Genomic DNA, 20,587 nt, shown 5'->3' on the forward strand with positions numbered 1-20,587 from the left:
TTCCCCCTAAATGACCTTTGAATTCAGACGCAGTTGCCTGATCTCTTGCCTTCTAGGCTCTGTAAGGAATGTTAGCTCCTCAGGCTAGCATTGTGAGTTACTATGGAATTAACCCTTGGCCATCCAAGCCATGCTATATATCTTCTCTTGCTTCCTCATTCTTTCCTCTGGGCTTTGGGCAGCTTTTATTGACCTGGAAAGGAGATAGACGTGGATGACCTGCTGATGCTTCCTACATTGCGCTGTGGACTCACAACCTTTATGTGGCCATACTGCTTTAAGAAAATAGCCTTGGGTTGGGTGTGGGTGGCTCATACTTGTAAATTTGGCTACTCAGGAGGCAGAGATCTGAAGATTGTGGTTCGAAGCCAGCCCAGGCAGAAAGTCTATGAGACTCATTGCTTAAATCAACCAGCAAAAAAAACCTCAGAGTAGTCCTGTGGATCAAGTGGTAGAGTACTAGCCTTGAGCAAGAATAGCTCGGGGACAGTACCCAGGCCCTGAGTTCAAGCCCTAGTACTAGCATGCACTGACAGACAGACAGACAGACAGACAGACACACATACACACACACACACACACACACACACACACACACACACACACACACAGAGTACTGGTTCTTCACAAACTCTAGGAAGTTTTATTTGGAATCTGTCCATCAAGAAATTAGGCATGCAGAGTCTAAAGCAAGCTTCCCTAGAGCTTTAAAAACAAGCTGGCTCAGTAAGACAGCACTTCCTAGAGTCGAAGGCTATGGTATTTTTGCCAAATGGGGTGACACCACACTGCTCAGATGGGAGTTTTGGCATCCTTGGCTTGGTTTTACCCACATTTAAGGGAACTCGAGAAACTGCTTGTTGTTTCATGCCCACACTCCCAGCTCTCTGGAACTTAATCCTCCTTCTCCATAATAGTTGAAACATACAAAGATTCTCAGGAACTGGGAGGTGGTGGGTGACAATTAGACTTCTGTTTCTGGATGCTAGCTGAAACTGGTCAGCTGTTTCTGTGATACTGTTCACTTTGTGCTTCTACCTTTTGGGACCTTTGGTTTTGACGTGAGGTTCTTGGACTGGGCCTGGCCTTCATGTTTACAGAGGCCATGCTGATAAGTGTACATGTGTTTTTAATATTTTGGCTTTCTTCACCACAAACATGTCAATGTGTATTATGCATGTGCATATCTAGACGTGCTGTTGGCCAGCTAGGATTTGAGTAGCCTTTTAAAATCTTATTTAAAAAATTAATCTGTCCTCCCAAAACTACCACTTTTTTTGGGGGGGGTGTTAGTACTGGGGCTTGATTTCAGAGCCTGGGTGTTATTCCTTAACTTTTCCCCCCAAGATTAGCATTCTACCATGTAAGTCAAAAAGTTTCTGGCTTTTTGGTGGTTAATTGGAGATACGAGTCTCATAGACTTCCTTGTTCAGGCTGACTTCAAACTGCTATTCTCAGATCCCAGACTCCTGCATAGATAGGATTACAGGAGTGAGCCACCAGTGCCTGGCTCCAGAGCTGCTTTCTTAAAGCAGCGTCAGCCAACTGGTGCATACTTCCAAAGCTAACGCATTCATGAGCAACATGTTCCAAAGGAGCAACTTTGACCTAGTGCCTAGATGACATTAAGGACCACCTTTAAATGTGCCACTTGGATACAAATTGCATTTTGGACTCAGTAAACAGACGGGAATACCACCTTCCTGACCACTATGTAGTCCCTAGTTAGCTCAAGAGCACTCAGTTATTAGCCTTAAGCTAGCTACACAGAACAGAACCGTGGAGAGTAGAACAGCCATGCTGTTGCTTTAGGAACAAGAAAAAAAAAAGTATAAAGGAAAAAGCTGGGCACTAGGGGTTCACACCTATCATCCTAACCACTAAGGAAGCTGAGATTTGAGGGTGGAGACTCTTATTTCAAATGAACCAGGAAAACGTTTAAAGTGGAGCTGTGGATCAAGTGGTTGAAGGCCAGCCTTGAGTGAAAAAGCTACAGGACAGAGCCCAGGCTCTGAGTTCAAGTTCCTCTCCGCCTGGCCGCTCCCGCCAAAACAAAAGTCCTCATAATCTCTTGAAATTTGGGAGTCCTATTACTGTTCCCTGCTGTCAAACTGACCCAAGTTAACTACAGTGTAAAACATGCTTTTTATCCACCTCACACTTCTGGCTACTCCTCCACTCCTTGTCTTTCCTTCTTGTTAATTTCTTTCTTGGTTTTTTCTTATTTACTTATTATTATTGCTTTTTAAGGGGTGTTGACCTGTGTCTAGTTCTAGTAAACCAAACCCTCTCGTCCAGTGAAGCGATTGGTTAATTGCAATGCTGACTGACCGGGTAATGAGTGCAGCTCGCGGCAGCCGGGAGCTGATTGGCTGCGCGGGGAGACTCCAGGGCTTGGCGGCCGGAGCCCCGCGCACTCCAGTCCTGCAACGTCGGGAGTCGGAGCCGCGCGCTCGCCCGCAGCCCGCCGCGCCTCTGCAAGCCGGGACGGCGTTGGGTCCCCGCGCCTCGCTCTCCTCCGGCGCGAGCTCCCTCCGCGGCTCCTGGGGGCAGGCCGTGGGCCGCCACCCTCTGGAGACCCAGCAGGAGCGCGCGGTCGCGGAGCCCGACAGCGTCGGGAACTGAGCCTTTTGTCCCTTGGAGATTTCCTGGAGTTTGCGGCGGGACGCGGGCGTGAGGGCAGCGCGGGCAGCCCCGACGTCGCGGGAGCGAGTGCGGGGAGGCAGCATGGGCAGCGGGCGCAGCGCGGGGGGCCGCCACGGTGCCGCCTGGGGCGTGCTGCTGGCGCTGACCGCCGGGCTGATGGCCGAGGCTTCGGCCAGCGAGTACGACTACGTGAGCTTCCAATCGGACATCGGCTCGTACCAGAGCGGGCGCTTCTACACCAAGCCGCCGCAGTGCGTGGACATCCCGGTGGACCTGAGGCTGTGCCACAACGTGGGCTACAAGAAGATGGTGCTGCCCAACCTGCTGGAGCATGAGACCATGGCCGAGGTGAAGCAGCAGGCCAGCAGCTGGGTGCCCCTGCTCAACAAGAACTGCCACATGGGCACCCAGGTCTTCCTCTGCTCGCTCTTCGCGCCCGTCTGCCTGGACCGGCCCATCTACCCGTGCCGCTGGCTCTGCGAGGCCGTGCGCGACTCGTGCGAGCCCGTCATGCAGTTCTTCGGCTTCTACTGGCCCGAGATGCTCAAGTGTGACAAGTTCCCCGAGGGGGACGTCTGCATCGCCATGACCCCGCCTAATGCCACCGAAGCTTCCAAGCCCCAAGGTAAGGACGGGGTGACCGACCGCACGCGCGCGCACGCGCGAGACCCGTCCCCGCCCGGCTCGCGCCCCGCCGGACGGGCCCCGGGGACCCGGCGAGCGCCCCAGCCAGCACCCCGGCTGCCACGCCCCGTCTCGCCCCCCCCCCCCCCGGGCTGGAGTAGAGAAGTGCCCTCCACGGGACGTGGACGGTTCCCAGTTCCCCGAGTGCTCGAGGTGTCGCCCTGCGCCTCTCGCGACCCCGATGCCCCGCGCGTGTGCGTGGGAGCGGCTGGGCACCTCCGCCAGGACAGCGACCCGGGCCGCTGCTAGGAGCTGCGCTTCTAGGGATCCAGTCTCTCTTTTTTCATACCTGAAACAAAGCCTCGCGCCTTAAGGAAAAAGTGCTTTTCCTTTCCTGTGGGAGGATTCCCAGTCCCCATCCAACATTTTTAGCGACCCACTGGGATGATGTTCCCATAGGAAAAGAGCACTCTGGAAGGAGATATTGCTGTGCGCAGTGTTAGTTTTCTTTCTTTCTTTGCGGTTGTTGTTGTTTATCAATACCTTGAAGTCCTGTGGACTGCCGCAGAACTGGCTGCGCGGAGGAAAAAGTTTAGAAACGGCCGAGATTTGTAATTTTTTCATCTCACAACTGAGTTCGGGAGATTTAAGGGGTGGAAAAAATCTCTGAACAGTATCTTTGCATACCCCTCCCCCCATTCGCTCATTTACACAAATCCTCGGGTAATTAGAAAGATAAAAATGTAATTAGCGTTTTGTTTATCTCCCCCAGAGGGGGTAGGGACCTGCAAATTGGACTTTGCAAATTCCTAATAGCCCTAGACCCGAGGTTCCTCCCGAGCCCCTCCTATTTAAAGGGCAATTAAAGAGTGAGGAGGGGAGAAAAAAATCTGGAAACGAAGAAAACTAACCACCAGCTCAGTCTGATGGCCTGAATTCTTCCAAAGCAGGGATAGGGAGCAGAGACATGCAGGTAATCAGGAAGCCATGACCCCTGCTTTCTGCAGTGTTTTTTGTTTGTTTGTTTGTTTTGGTGACAGTAGAATTTGCCTGGATCCTTTAACTTGTGGTTGATGCTCAAGAGAGGGGTGGGCAGTCACCTGCCCTCCCCCTCCCATCCAAGTGAGCATAAAGGTACTTGTGGGCTACTGGAACACTGGGAATACCCTTGCTTGCATTAGGAGAGACTCGCGTCGCTGGGATCTCCACTGAGGGGCATAGGCCTTGGGTGGTTTGTGGATGTAGCCTCTTGTTTGCCTGTAAGGTGACTGGTCTTCTCTCAGAGTGAACTTCCCTGAAGGTGCTGCGCTTTGGGAAGGAGAAGGGTGCATTCATTCTGCAGGGCAAAGTCTGTGGTGTTGTGTAGGTATGGAGTCATCTCAGTCTGCAGAGCTTCCTTTCTTAGGTCCTGCTGCTGGGTCAACCAGGTTCTGCCCAGAAGCTGTGGCCAATCTTCTTTGGATTGGTTTGCTCTTGATGATTACTGTTACCCCTTTCTGGGACCATTCATTGGTGGGCATGAAGTGGAGATCTCTGAGGAAACAGCTTTATGGTAAGTGGCTGATGCCCAAGAGAAGGATGAGGGGGACTGAGGGGCAAGAATCCCCCAACCCAACCCCTTCCTCCGAAGGCTGCTATGGTATGGAAGAGTTCCACTATTACCAGACTGTACATCTTGGGCTGGTTGCTGAGGTTCCACTGTTCTACTCCCTCCTCCTCTGGGGTCAAATTGTCACCCACCTTTGCTGACTGGAGGGGAAAAAGCTGGGGAGAATTAGTCAAGAGTGGAGTGGGGCTGAAGGTCGTTCTTTCCTCTGCAGTTTTGGTGAGAGCAATTCTGGGAGAGCTCATGGTTCTTCTAAGACTTCAGCCCTCCATGAGGAACCCCTACATGGTATCCTCAAAGGATATCATGTGTGCCTGCCTGCGCCTGCGCGCAAGCAAGCATGCACTCCTCTGTGCCCGCATTTAAGAGGCAGGCAGAGACATATCAAACTACTGGTCCTCAGAAACTTATGGATGGTACATTTTGATATTACATGTTATTACTCTTATTTGCTTTTCCTCCATTCTTTGTATTCTTTGGTATTAAAACCAAGTTTTCAAAGCAGTGTCAATCTTTGCATACATTATGTTGGTTTCTGTTCATATTTTCAACACATGGAATTTTAAGGGTATTGAGCAGCCCTTAGTTATTAAGGATAGACTTAATAATAAAAAATGAGTCAAAAGAGATTTTCTCAAAGGCAGATGCCCAAGCTACATGGGCTTCTGTTACAAGAAGAGCAGTCACTTGTTTTCCAGGAAAGTGATTTCTAAATCTTGCATTTATATTAGACAAGTCTAAGAAATTGTTTTTCCCCTATCTTGCCAGGTTTAATGGTGGGAGTGGTAGGAACAAGCCCGTTTCATGTTCAGTACAGTTGTGTTGTTAGTCATGTTGTATTTTAAGCTTGCCTGGGTATTTTAGATATAGCTTGTAGCGGCATCATGCCCTTCCTCCCTCCCAGATCCTTTCTTAGGATCTCTTTCGGCCACTCAGTGAGCTGGCCAGGGAAGATCTGGTGTGCGTTTGTGTGTGTGTGTGTGTGTGTGTGTGTGTGTGTGTGTGTGTGTGTGTGTGTTAAATATTTGCATGTGTGTATTAGACAGAGACCTTGTATGTGAGGCAGATTTTGCGTATGTGTGAGAGATCATGTATGTGAGAGATCTTGCATGTGTATTATGAGATCTTCATGTGTAAGAGATTTTCAGTGTGTAAGAGATTTTCAGTGTGTAAGAGATTTTCAGTGTGTGTGTGAAAGACCTTGTGTGTGAGAGAAAGATCTTATGTGTTTGTGTGTGTGTGAAGGAGAGATCTTGCGTATACGGGCAAGAGACATTTGTGTGTGAGAAAGATCTAATGGTGTGAGACAGAGATCCTGTTTGTAAGAGAGATCTTGTGTTGTGTGTGTGTGTGTGAAAGAGAGAAATATCTTGTGTGTGTGAGAAGTGATGCATGTTTATGTGTTAGATATGACTGTGTAAAAGGTCTTGTGTGCATGTATGTATACTGATGCAATAATTTAAAAAAATTTAGAAGAGTGACATAATTTTGATTCTGGTCTTTGCCCTTCTCCTCTACTCTCCTTTAAATATTGGTAAAATATGAATATTAACAAAATATCAAGCTTTTTAGTTTTTGTTCTTATACTCTAAACATTTAAATATACCTCACAACTGTAGATTAGTTCCCTTTTCAGAGGAGCAAGGATGGATTTTGCTGGCAGCTCAGCCTGCAGGGCCACAAGGACACACAGGGGCACAGGTAAATATTGCCTTACACATTCCTCTTCCTCTCTCTGGCTAAAACTTCTCAGAGCTGAGTCTAGCAGTGAGAAAATGGAGGCTAGGGAGAACCATGTTGAAAATACATAGCTCCCAGTAGGGAGCTCTTGCTACTGAGGGTCCCTAACATCCAAAGGAAATTCATGGCACTAAGAAAAACACCTTCATGGGTTGCAGAGTCCTTGGCTGCCAATAGGATCCAAAGGAGATGTGGTGAGTGTGTATGGAAGACATCTAGCTTTATATTCACAATGCTCTGACTTTGGCTGGTATTATATTCCTAGAACCTTGAGATGTGATAACTTCTACTTAAAAAACAAAAGCAAACACAAAACTAATGAAACAAAGAAAACCTTGAAGCACACTTTACACACCTGGTAGAGGTCACAGGGTCCTTTCCATGTTGCAGTACTTCTTACCCTTCTTTCACTCCTTGGGAACAAGAACTGTGATGGAATATTCTGGGTAAGGTTTTTCTTTGGTCAGAAAAGTTCTGGGTACAAAGCATAGTCCCAACATTTGGCCTAAAGAAGTCATGCCAACCTCTGTTTGGAGTGTAGTTCTTGCTGCCCCAAGAATCTGAAAGCTATTTGACCCTGAATACACAGTGCAAGTGAAAGCGAAATGTGTTGGGACAGGGGCATGGCCTCTGCTAGGCCCTGCAGGAAAAGGTCTGGAGAGAGGTTATCTCCTGAGTGAGGCAGTATACTGGGTGGATGGTGTAGCTCCCTCCTTCTTTCTGCCTTGGGGAAGAGCCGTAGAGGAGTCCATGAGGAGGGAAATGATGTGCTAGAACCATAGTAAGAAGAAGAGAATAAAGAAGAGGTGTTTAGCTCACCAAACTTGGTCTGACTTGGCCTTCTAGCACCCTTGGCATCCATCTTAGTCAATTTTCCTATGCTCTTTAGCTGCAGCCCAGCTCAGCCTCCTTTGGTGTGTGTGTATGTGTGTGTGTGTGTGTGTGTGTGTGTGTGTGTGTGTGTGTGTGTGTGTGGTGATTTTCTGGATCCTTGATGAGCATCAAGTTTAACAGATGAGGAGGAAAAAGAGGAGGAGGAGGAGAAAGAAGAGGAAGGGGGAATGGGGGCGGCAGGCCAGTGATGAGAAGACACTTCCATTGGCCCTGGAGGACTCTCTGGCAGCACATTCTCTCTGCCCTTTTATAAGAAATAGGGTCCTCTTTATCCCCTCCCCCAGCTTCAGCAGCATTTTGGCTTGTGGGAGGCCTCTGGTTCTGGCCTCAGATGTCTCTTCCCCCTGGGCCAAGCCACCTCCCAGTAGCCTGCCTGTCTGTACTCACCTCTTCAAAGCTCTTCCCAGTCCCTTCTGAAAGAGCCTCTAAGGTCTCCCCCCCATCCAGCTCTGTCCTCCCATTTGGTGGCCCATTCTACACCCATTCAGCTGTTGGCTTCCTGCTCAAATCAGGCCACTATTGCAATGGGCCTTTTGAAGAGGGGACTTTAGGGCCCTGGGGCTGAAGCTGATAAGTCTGCTTTTTGCCTGGCTTCTGGAAAGCTGATCAAATGATGAGCTGATTTGTTAGTCCTCTGCAGGTGGGACAGGAATTGGATGCAGTTATTTAAAGGAAAGGTGGAAGGACAGGAAGCAAACAATGACTCATTTTTGTTTAAGCCAGCTTTTTCTAGGGACTCATGGCAGCCTAGTTCCATCTACTTTTTGTAGTGGAAGCTCAATTAAGTGTGCTGTAGTCAGCATCACTAGACCAACACTTTTTTTCTTTTTCTTTTGTAATTTAATTTGTGTGTGTGTGTGTGTGTGTGTGTGTGTGTGAGAGAGAGGGAGAGAGAGAGAGAGAGACACACACACACACACACACACACACACACACACACACACACACAGACATGAGGCTTGAACCCTGGGCCTGAGCGCTGTTCCTTCAGCTTTTCAGCTCAAGGCTAGTGCTCTAGCACTTGAGCCACAGCACCAATTCTGGTTTTTTGGTGGTTTATTGGAGATAAGAGTCTCACTGCCTTTCCTGCCCAGGCTGGCTTTGAACCAGAATCCTCAGATCTCAGCCTCCTGAGTAGCTAGGATTATAGGAGTGAGCCATGGGTGCCTGGCTTAATTTCTTTATTGTTGGTTTAGAGGTGATATATAACAGGGTTACCCTTTACGTATATCAAGTATATTTTCTTCCTTTGGCTTACTATCATCAATTCCCTCATTCTCTCCTATTCTCTCCCTCCCATCTCTGCCCATGAGTTGCATGGTTCACCTTCATCAATGTCTAGTACAGCCAGTGGGCTCTGCTACTGCCTTTTTCACCCATTTTCTGCTGATTCTGTGCCCTCCTCCCCCTTTCCCTCAGATGTGCACATGTATACATTGTATATGAGGTAAAGAATACGGAGTCATCAGAAAACAAAAGGACAAATTAAGAAAAGGTCCTTTGTTTTCTTTTGGAGTTTCTTTCTTTCTTTCTTTCTTTCATTTTTGGGTCCGGTCATGGGTCCTGAACTCTGGGCCTGGACGCTGTCCCTCAGCTCTTCAGCTCACAGCACCACTTCTGGCTTTTTTCTTTTTGCTTATGTGGTGCTGAGGAATCGAACCCAGGGCCTCATGCGTGCAAGGCAAGTGCTCTACCACTGAGCCACTTTCCCAGCCCTGGAGTTTGTTTCTTTGGAGTTCATTTCAGTCTGTATGTTATTTTATATACATATGAGTTGGTGCTTGGGTATTACAACTTGGTGATTTCTCCTAAAACTATCCTCTTTTGGTCTCACTGTATGTGAGTATTTAGAATCCTGTATAATTTGTCATATCCCATTGTGTTGTAAATCTAACTTATGCAGATCAGGGAGAACATGTACCGTTTTAGATCAACACTTTTCAAGAGTCATTCTCCTACTTTAGATCCTGGGTATAAGGGCCCAGGAATCTTTCTTGATTCTCAGGACATCCTTCTGAAATTCTAGAAGACCTGTAGCTACTTTGCCTGGTCCTCAAGCCAGTCTCTTCCCTAGTGCTCTCCAGCCCCATAATTTATAACTTCTGCTTCTTTCTCTTTTTCTTCCTAGGTACAAATGTGTGTCCCCCATGTGACAACGAATTGAAATCTGAAGCCATCATTGAGCATCTTTGTGCAAGCGAGTTTGGTAAGACATCATTCCTGGCCACTTCTGGGGCTTTCCTCTGGGCTGTGTCTCCAGTGAGATGCAGTGCATTTCAGTGGAGCTTTTCCTTCTCTACCTCCTTCTTCTCCAGTTTCTGCTTTGTTCAGGTAAAGAAAAGGATCTGGACATGTAGAGAATAGACCAATATGAGTCATTGTACATATTTTGGGGAACCCTCTTGAGTGGTGGACAGAGGCCGACTTAGAGACAATTAGATAGGAGTCAGGGAACACACCAGGTCTTCAGAGGCTGCCCCTTCTCAGTGCTCCAGTGAAGCCTTGGTGGGCTCTTTCATTGGGGTTCATTTTCATATTCACCCCTAGGTGTCAGCACTACTCTTCCCAGGGTGTCCTGTTAAGAGGGGAGATTTTCATGCTTGGGGGATTTAGAGGTGGTAGGGGCAGTCAAGTTCTCTGAGGCAAAGGAAACTAATATCCCAAGAGTGGAATTTTCCTCCCTTTTCCTCTGTCATTCAGGGTTAAAAGAATTCCCATCAGCACCTGCAGCTCCTGGAGCAGGGCTGGTTGAGGTCTGGGGGCCAGATCCGGGCATAGTCCTACGTTAGGGACATTTAGAAGACCTAGTTCCAAACACCTTGGCATCTCTCCTCTGGGAAAATAAATGTGAATGTCATCATCTTGGAAGGTCAGCTCCTTGCAGCTGCCTCTGGTTTTCATGGATGCAGAGAAACAGCCTAGGACAGGGACAGTTTATTGAAAGACAAGTTCAACGCATTTTTCCTAATTTCTACATTGTGTTCCTGAGGTTGGATTTCTTACAAAATTCTTACTAGGAAAAACATAAAGGTAGGTAATGTGAGTCTTTGCATCCATTTGAAACTGCCTCCTCTGTGTTATCATCAATCAGATATGACAAAGTACAAGAAAGGGTACAGGTAAGGTCCCATGTCTCGGTGAGTCACACACATGCGGGAACACACATGAGACTGAGGATATTGTACATCATGGCATGCACACACTCAGTGTTTGCAACTGAATGTAAGGTCGGAGAATTCAGGCCAAGAGGGGATATCACAAGAATGGGGTTTCTCTCCCTTCTCTCCATCACTCTGGGTTGAGTTGAAAGAAAGTTCCCATCAGCACCTGCAACTCCAGAGAGCCTCAGGGAATTGTATCTTGGTTGTGGCTTTATTTTGATATTAGGTATGCCTGCTTGTCCCCTTGGATCTTGGAGGAGGATAATACCTCCAGGAAAAAAAAATGGCCCCCAGTGAATTCTACTGCTGATATTCGAGTCACATCCTTTCCTTGTTGTCATTCTTTATTTTATTTTAAAAATTAATTATGTTTTTGAGACAAGGTCTTGTTCTATTCCCCAGAGTAGTCTTGAACTTGTGATTCCCCTGCTGTAGCCTCCTAAGAGCTAGGATTACAAGCATACACTACAGATGCCTGACATCTTGTCATTCAGAATGAACTTAGAATTGAAGACATTTGCAGTGATGCATGTAGTCTGATTGTTCTTTCATGTAACTAATGATCCTATCATTTGCTTCTGTGTGTGTGTGTGTGTGTGTGTGTGTGTGTGTGTGTGTGTGTGTGTGTGTGTGTGTGTGTGTGTGTCTCGGTACTAAGGCTAGCACTCTACCACATGAGCTAGAGTTCCACTTCTAGTTCCACTTGTTGGTTAGTTGGAGAATAGAGTATCATAGACTTCCCAGCTTGGATTGTCTTCAAACTTTCATCCTTAGAACTCAGCCTCCTGAGTAGCTAGGCTTACAGGTGTGAACCACTGGCACCTGTGTTAACATTTGCTTCATAATGTTAACATTCATGCTGTATTGGGCTGCCCCAAACTGGGCTAAGTCAGGCAGGTCTTCCTGTTCAATAGTCTGTGGGTACACAGTTGCATACTACCTTAGCAACCAGTTTTTTTAAATCTATAAAGGTATATTGGCTTCTTTCCCAAACATACATTTGAACATAGAGGAAACAAAAACATAAGTAAATCTCCCCAATATCCTGGCAAGAAGCCTTTTGTTACATGACTATGGCAAGAGAGTGAGCTCAGATATAGATAAAATCCCAAAGGATAGCTGAGGACAACTAAGGGAATGCTCTTTGAATGTCACTGATCTTCAAATATGGTAAATCATAACACTCACATTTAGAAGTTGGCCCCTTGACATTTTCAAAATCCAGGAATCATATTTCTAGGGAGATTGAGGGATAATGAATGCATTAGTGGGTGCTGTTTTGTGTTCATGTAATTTAATCAGGTTCAGCTCCTTGGAGAAGAGTGATGGAAGCCCCTGGAATCCAGTGTGGAGGTGACTGGCAGGTGATGAATTTCCTGTCAGAAAGCTCAAACTCTAGTATGGCTGATCATTGCTGTGCATGTATCCCTTTACTCAGCATTTATTGAGTATAAAACACTAGCCTCAACACTGTAATCCCAAACTGCCTATCTACAAGAAATTTAAGATTTCAAGTAATTTTAAGTTTTTTAAGTTGTAACCAATCAGTAACCAGGGACTTGCTAGGTATTTATGACTCAGTTTGTAACTCAGGCCATAGACAGGGCTAGGGGAGCTCAAGGCCAAACTTAGTGAAAGCTAAGTAAACTTATGTAACTTATGAAGCTAAGTAAAGGACCAGGTACTGGTGGCTCACGCCTATAATTCTTATTGTTCAGGAAGCTGAGCTCTGGAAGACTGAACTTAGAAGATCGCCTGGGCAGGAAAATCAGAGAGACCATCTCTGACATAATCAGCAAAACATTGAGCTGCAGGCATGGCTCAAGCGATAGAGTACTAGCACCCAGCAAGCCTAGCAAGGATGAGGTTCTGAGTTCAAACTCTAGGACCTGACTAAAAAAGAAAAAAAAATGAAAAAGAGGAGAAAAAAGACCACCACATCTTTAAGCTCAGAATCTTTGTCTAGAACTGACCAACCCCATAGTTGGTCAGGTCTCCCTGTCCACCAAGGCTTTGTGACAGTTAAAATAGATACATTTGGTAGACTTGGGCTGAAAAGCTTGAATGTAATTGACGTAAAACGTAGGGTAGAAGTCTAAAAGGGGCTCTGGTAACTCACCTGGCATGATGGATGACCTTTCTTGCTAACTCAGCAAGTCACCAGGCACTGTGAACCAGAATGATTTGCCTGTGTTAGTGCTAGACTGTGTCTACAACATTATTTCCTTCTTTAGCCCAGACATTATTTCCTTCTTGGGGTCATAAGGTCCTCTGGGATCTTGAGACCATCATATCAAGTCCTCTTACTTAGACAGTAAGGAGTCTGACATCTCCTTGGAGTTTTTTTCAATCACCTTGGGACTACCTTTCCCACCTATGAGATGATGAATGTGCTGACATCTCACCATTGATGTATTCCTCTGCACAGCGGGAGGATAGGGTGTGCTAGACTGCTTTGAAGGACACAAATTTTCTTGGGTTTGTGCTTGTGAGGCTCTTTTGTGTGTGTGGGTGTGTATGTGCTGGTAATGCAGCTTGAACTCAGGGCCTTGTGCTATTTACTGCTTGACCTTTAACTGCTCAAGGCTGATACTTTACTACTTGAGCCACACCTCTACTTCTTCCAGGTTTTTTTTTTTTGCTAGTTTACTGGGGATAAGAGTAGCTAGGACTACAGGCATGAGCCACCAGGGCTTGGCTTCTTGTGAGCTTCTTTAAAAAATACTTTGAATTCCCCCTCCCCCTCCCAGCTTCTCACCCATCTTAGGGGTTGAGCTTAGTAGAGTCCTTCTTAGGCGCCTAGAGAAAGCAACCTTCATTTCAAGTAAGCAAAGCAGTCAGCCAAACTGACGGGATTCAGTTAGGAAACAAAGAAATTTGGAAATGCAGACTGACACACACAGAGAAGAAAAAGAGTGTTTGACTCCCCACAGCAGTGGCCTTGGATAGGCAGGGTGGGGGGGAGGCATCAGTTGCTGGAAGGCACTCTGTGAACTCCAGAAAGAGGGAGGTGTGTTCCTTGTGGGGTCAGCATGCACATCAGCCTTTCTGCCAGCACATCCTTAGATTTTCACAGTCACTGTGTGGCCTGGGCATGCCCAGCCCGTTTACTTTGTCCCTGGGCAGTGTGGTTTTTCAGCTCTCTGGTAGGATTGTCTGGCCATTTGTCTTCTTTCCACCCCTGCACTCTACCCCTCTGTTCAGAGCACATTTTTTCCCCCAACAGAGGAAAACATCAGCAGAAAAGCCTGTGTAGTGATGCTCAGGAATGCAGCTGGATCAGCTTGGATCAAGCACCAGATGTGGAAAGCCAAAAGTTAGATGGTGCAAAGTCTCCAGATTCAACATGGTGTCCAACCTCCTGCTGTGCTTCAGTTAGGGCACACAGCTGTTTTTTGTCCTCTGCTTTTTCCTGCAACAGGGTGCCCTGTTTGCCTCTTGAGCAGAATTTGCAAGCTGCCACACTACTAATCTTGGTGTTAACAGCTCAGTGCCCATAGCTTCCTTCCCCCCCACCTCCCGCCGGCCAACCTCCCAGGTTAGTTTACCTCTGGGATAGGAAGATCTGATTTATAACCACTTTGAGGTTAGACTCCTGCCTCCAGCCACTTTCTGGAGCTGCTTCCCAGTACCTGTAACCCCCAAAACTTTCCTGGTAGATATTTTCTTGATGAAATACAGTGCTTTTGCTAAGGGAGATCAGCTCCTTTGGCTCTATAGTCCTGTATTTTCTTGCTGTGGAAAAGATTTCTTTGCCCCCAGACATTTTCCCTGCGTTCTGGAAAGACTTTTCTTTTTGCCTGTATATTTCCTCATCAAGAAAAAAAAACCCACACTGTACTTTGCATCTTAAAATTAGCCAAATAGAAAAGGAAAAAAAAATCCACACTCACAGTCAGCACTTGGGAGCATTTCCTAGAAGAAGAAATGTTCTCAGCGGTCCTAGCACCTCTGCATGCCTGTCTTTACTCTGCCTCACAGGTCTCTCAAGATACTTGGCTGTGCTGTTGGATCAAATACAGTGCCTCACCTTGCAGAGAAGAGTAACCTGTTCTCTTGCAAAAAGTAGGCTCAGCTTTTCCAAACTAAACCTTGAATTTCCTCTCTAAGGATGAGGAGCTCCACTGCCAGCTCAGTAACTAAAGCTGCTGTAAGTTACTTGAGAACAAGCTCTGTGTCCCAGGCCCCATTTTACCTGATGGCAGATGCTGGCTAACTGTGAGATGCAAGATTTGCCTTGTACCACTGACAAAGAAAACATACTTAACGCTAAAATGTGAAGAAAATCTAAGTCTTATGATGAACAAAACAAGCCTAATTTTACCTAAATAGTCCCTGGCACAGTGTCTCTGGTAGGCATAAAATAAGTTTGTCACAAGGACATGTGAAGGACAGGATATGGCAGGGACTTGAAATTGGACTTCCTTGTTTGTAAAGGAAAGAACTTTCTCTGTGACTATTGCATTTGTTTGCTAATTTCAAGGAAAACTGCCTGCCTTGTTTGGGGTAATTCAGTGCTATGTGTCTATATGAAAAGCAACCCTAACATCTAGAAATCTAGTTAGGTCAGCAGTAGAGGTAGTAAAATGAAAACAGTTGGGTCTTCTTGTCTCTGAAGATCTATAAAACAACCAGGTATCAGTGGCTCATGCCTGTAGATTTTAGCTACTCCAGAGGCTGAACTCTGAGGATCACAGTTCAAAGCCAGTCTGAGCAAGAAAGTCTGTAAGACTCTTAGTTTAACTACCAAAAAGCTGGAAGTAGAGCCATGGCTCAAGTAGTAGAGCACTAGCCTTGAACAAATAAGATCAGGGATAGTGCCCAGGCCCCAAGTTCAAGCCTCAGGGCTGGCATACACAGTAAAAAAGTGCTATAAAAACATACCCCTGGGACTGGGAAGGTGGCTCAGTGGTAGAGCACTTGTCTTGCATGCCTGAGGCCCTGGGTTCGATTCCTCAGCATCACATAAGCAAAAAGAAAAAAAGCTGGAAGTGGCACTGTGGCTCAAGTGGTAGAGTGCTAGCCTTGAGCTGAAGAGCTGAGGGACAGCGCCCAGGCCCCACGACCGGACCCCCCAAGAAACAACAACAACAAACAACAAAGAAAACATACCCCTCCCACTGATCTGTGAATGTCTAGACAGCTGTTATGGTATTGCCTGTGTGAAAAAACATGAGGTTGGCAACTGGTGGTAGACCCATGGTCCAGGGTGAACAGCTCATTCTAAATAGGCCCTTAGTGTAGAGACAGTGCAGGGACTGTGGCTGAATCTGAACTCCTCAAAGCTTTCCAGTGGGTAGGATGTTTGCAGTGTAAGTACCTGTCATGTAGGGGCTCAGATTTCACAAGGGGCCCCAAACCTGGGGTCCAGCCAAGGAATAGGGAGGGCCCTGGGCTGTTTCTGGTAAAGTCATACATCAAGGAACCACAAGGAAGAGCATATAGAGCCAAATGCCCTTCTCTGGTGAGCCTAGGGCATTCTTTCTCTGTCACTAGTTCTGTGACTATCCTGACTGTAACAGTCAGAAATTTCAATGAGCATTGCTTTACTAGCATCTTTAAAAGACGTGAAAGTAGAGTGAAGGATGAGACAGGACATAGGCATCTAGCACCCATGGATGGTCTATTGCATCTTCTGGAACTAAGTTCCATTTTCTTTGGCTTTCTCTCAAGAGGATTATGCATGCCTACCACAGTGCAAACCTCCTAACATCACCACAACCACAACTCGACTTCCCACAGTGAGATGGTAGCAGATGCCCAGATAGAGATTGTTGTAGGAACAGATGAGATGAAATAGTATCTCACAGGCTGAACTCAAGAGCTGTTCCTTTCAGTTTCCCGGAAATGGAAGTAACCAGAGGTCTGTTCTGGCAGATGAGGTTTCCTTCACAGGCTTCACCAAAAGAATGAGGAGTGATTTTTAGTACTGTCCTCTGAGGTCAGCATTTCGATTCAATGCTCCTTTTAGCCCTTCACCTCCATGCATCATGCTGAATGAATGCTAATCCTAGGTATATCATGATGACTGGATCAGGTCCAGCTGATACCCTTTTATTCTCTGTGGTTTAGTCCAGGTCTGATTAAGTTATTTCTTGGGATGGACAGTTGACAAGTAGTATGGTCTAGGTATCCTTGGAAGATACTCCAACCTGCAGTTCTGTGATTCTCTCATAAGTAGTCCTGATTCACTGCCTTACCTGCACCTGTCTCCTTCCCTTCCTCCCTCTCTCCCTTCCTCTTTTTCTTTGTGGCAATATATCTAAAATGTACAATTTTAACCACTTTTTAAGCGTTAAGTCAGTAGCATTAAGTTCATTGACCTTGTCGAACAACCATCTCCACCATCAGTCTCTGGGTTTTTCATCATCTAAACTGAAACTCTGTAACCATTAAACATTACCATTGCCCCCTCTCCCCAGCCCCTGTTTCTGTCTCCAGCTTACTCTCAAGACCACATTGGGTAGGGTCGTATAGCAATTTCTACTTGCATGTTTGGCTCATTTTACCAAGCATATATCCTGATCTCTTGATGTGTCCACCAAATCATGGAGAAAGACAGCAATAAGAAGCATTTGCCCCTAAGTACACCTTTATTTTCTGAAGCTTTTCTGGTGAGGGTGAGAAAGAAGGATAAGCGGCTGGACACAGGCTAGGCTTGCTGCCCAGTTCTTTGGGCAGTGTTCATCTGTTGTACCAGTTTGTCCTTGTATAGATAGGCTGAGTTGAATAACACTTCAAAGATCATCCAGTTTATGCTTTCCTTTACAGATAGAAAGGTATGACAAAGGAGTTAGTCATTTGGGTGTCCAAGGCTGCTTCACCTGGACCTCTGACAGTTATTCCTCTTTCCAGCACTGCCCCGCAGTCAGGCCAGATTGCATACCCTCTCACCTTCCTGTGTTCTCATGCATATCACTTCCTGCCCCGCCAGGGGTGGTGAAGGAGCTCCCAGTCAAGGGGCATTTGCTCTCTGAGTGCGGAATTTACAAGGACTGATGCCTGTGTCTCACACACTGAAGGAGCTCAGCCATTGTTGGATTCCTTCTTGGTGGAGAGGCAGGCAGGCTCTGGGCCAGACAGACTTGGATCAAATCCCAGCCCTTCAAGCTGAGCGACCCACCAGAAAGTCTCTTAGCCTCCCTGGGCCTGGTTTCACCATTTGCAAAATTTGGATGGTAATTCTAATGTTACTATGTTAATTAATTAATTCCAGTTCCTGGAATATGGCTGCTATTCAATTCATAATAATGATCTCTTAGTGAAAAGAACTATTTCAAGATGAAACCTAGCTAAGGCAGGCGGAGACTAAGTGCTCATGGAATCAGCTTATGGGTGGGGGGGAGGGGAGGTGGATTAAGAATTGGAATGGAATGTTCTGGTTAATTCCATGGTTAGAAGAAGATTAAACTGAAGTTCTTTTAAAAGACCCCTTTGGAAAACCTTTTAAAATTTCATGCAGCTTTAAGGTACTGTAGTTAACAAAAACAAACACAAAAATACAAATACGCCCCCTACCCCAAGCTGGCCCCCTCCTCCCTTGCACAGCTGGAAGTGAAGGAGGTCTGATATTAGTTAGATGACACTCTCAAATCATCCTACAACTTAGAAACCATTAGACAATTAGGCCAGAATCTATACCAGTTCCAGGACACGCCCCCCTGAAGGTTTCTTTGTGTTTTTGTGTGCTTTTAAGAAATCTTAGACCTAATATATTTCCCTCATAATTTATTGGGGTCTGTTTCATGGAAGGTTTAGAGTCCTTTTGTGTTAGTGTACCTCCCTCTCCCTCCCCTTTTTCTCAAGCAATACCTTGGGGGCAGATTTCCTTTTCTTTTCCAACAACTGCTTTTTGATATTCAAACCCCCACCCTCCAACTAGACTATATTCAGAAGCAAAGGAGCATTTAAATATTGGTAGTTTTCATCCAGTTTTGCAAAAATGAGCCAGAAGCTCCAATCTGAACACCTCCCCCCCCCCCGCCCTTTTTTTTTTTTTTTCAAGGAGAACAAATGGCTAAAGAAATGTCAGGCCCTTGCCCTGCCCCAGCCTGCTCAAGCAGCCAATTAAACATGCATTAGCTTTGGAAGGCTTCTCAAAGGCCTATGGATTTGTGCTTGAAATCTTTGTTTAGTCTTTCAGGAACACTGTCACACGGATGATTTATCAAAGAAAGTTGTTTATCTGGCAGTAAAATAAACTCTGGGCCTGTTCAGACTAAGATTCCCCGTGAATTTCTACCAAGGTAAACACTAATGACTGACAGGTTGCAAATTCCGTGTGAAAGCCAGACACATACAATAAATATTTGAACTACAGCTTTGCTGTATAAGAGGCACTGTCTGTCACTAGAGCTGTCATTCCCAATGTGGCTGCCTGGGCAGACTGGCACGGTCCACATCTGCGGGAGCTGTTCCTGCTGCGTGGGCCTTCCTGTGGCTGAGTGCCACTTAGTGCTGGCATCTGGGGCTTCCTCGTTGAGGGGCAGGGCCTCCAGAGCGTCTCTGCAGCAGCACAGCCAGGCTGTGATGAGGTTTGAGGGAAGTGAACCAGAAGCAGCCAGCTTAGGTTTCTTTGAAAATAGACATTTGTTGAATGAAACTGGCAGGGGGTTGGGCATGTTGAGTGATTTGGAAGGTGGGGCCAGCCCAGTGACTGAGAATGAAATCACCTGCATTCTGCTGAGTTTGAATTTTAATGGCAAAAAAATTCCTCAATGGCACGGGTGGCTCACATCATTTTCCCTAGCTATTCTGAGACCAAGTTCTGAGGATAGTGGCTGGAAGCCAGCCAGGGCAGGAAAGTGAGATTCTTAAATCCAGTAAACTACCAAAAAGCCAGAAGTGGCACTATGGCTCAACTGCTAGAGCATCAACCTTGTGCGAAACAGCTGAAGGACAGCCAGCAACCAGGCCCTGAGTTCAAGCCCCAACACACACACACACACACACACACACACACACACACACACACACACACACACACACACACACACACACACACACACACACACACCACAATGCAAGCTTCCTTGTGTCTTTGCTATCTGATGGTTTTGAGAGATTTATGTGAGACTGTCAGAGGCAGGTGGCACTTTGGGCAGACAGAAGTGAGTGCCTGGGACATGTTGCAGGGACAGAGGGACAGAATGAGTGTGATGATGGAAAAAGACAATAAATGACTGCTTGTTTTTCAGGAAGGGACCACTGAGTAGTAAGTTGCACATTCTCTGGCTAGGGTTACATGAGCTTTGCAGTCCCTATTGTAGGGGCAAGTTTAGAGATGGCTTGGGTACCTCCTGGAACTTACACTCTGCCCTGATCCTTCTCTCTAACTTCTTGCTGGGCAGGAGAAGAACAAGACTGAGAGAAGAGCTGACATTGTATCTCTTGCAGGTGGCCATCTGGGGCAGGTGCTCAGCTCCTGTGTATAGCCTCTGGTCTCATGGTTGGGTCTTAAGAATAAAACATGCTGATAGCTGGGCCCTGCTGATTCAGACTTGTGATCCTAGCTACTTAGAAGACTGAGACTTAAGGATCAAGGTTCCCAGCTAGACAGGGCAGAAAGTCTGTGAGACTTCACATTTAGTTAACCAGCACAATGCCACTGGAGATGTGGCAGAAGTGGTAGAGACTAGCAAGCATGAGTCTCTTGGGTCTATAGAGGGGCTGCAGATTTATGAGATGAGGCTCTTCTGAGGGACAGGTATACAGGTAATAGGTGTTTACTGGCTTATAGATATTTGGGGAGTGGGGATAAAAGGATTGTTTTATTTAGGGGAGGAAATCAGGGGAAATGTTTACAAATGGTATCTGTGAGTTGTGAATAGATGCCAAAATAGTACTCAGGCAGTAGAGTCAGCCTCTCTAAACCAGTTTCTCATTCTTCTCAGGCAGAATTAAGAGGGGATTTTCT

General features: G+C 46.4%; 1 protein-coding gene across 1 annotated transcript in view; it reads left to right on the top strand.

Moving 5' to 3' along the window:
* Positions 1–2,433: 2,433 nt before the first annotated feature.
* Sfrp1 (secreted frizzled related protein 1) overlaps positions 2,434–20,587 on the top strand; it is a 43,007-nt gene continuing 24,853 nt past the window's right edge. Inside the window, exons 1-2 of the mRNA XM_070016109.1 lie at positions 2,434–3,271; positions 9,639–9,716. Coding sequence (XP_069872210.1) covers positions 2,728–3,271; positions 9,639–9,716 — 622 coding nt within the window. The 5' untranslated portion in view covers positions 2,434–2,727. The remainder of the gene's footprint in view (positions 3,272–9,638; positions 9,717–20,587) is intronic.

This window comes from Dipodomys merriami, unplaced genomic scaffold, assembly GCF_024711535.1.
Source record: "Dipodomys merriami isolate MVZ:Mamm:240054 unplaced genomic scaffold, mDipMer1.0.p SCAF_12, whole genome shotgun sequence".
Lineage (NCBI taxonomy): Eukaryota > Metazoa > Chordata > Mammalia > Rodentia > Heteromyidae > Dipodomys > Dipodomys merriami.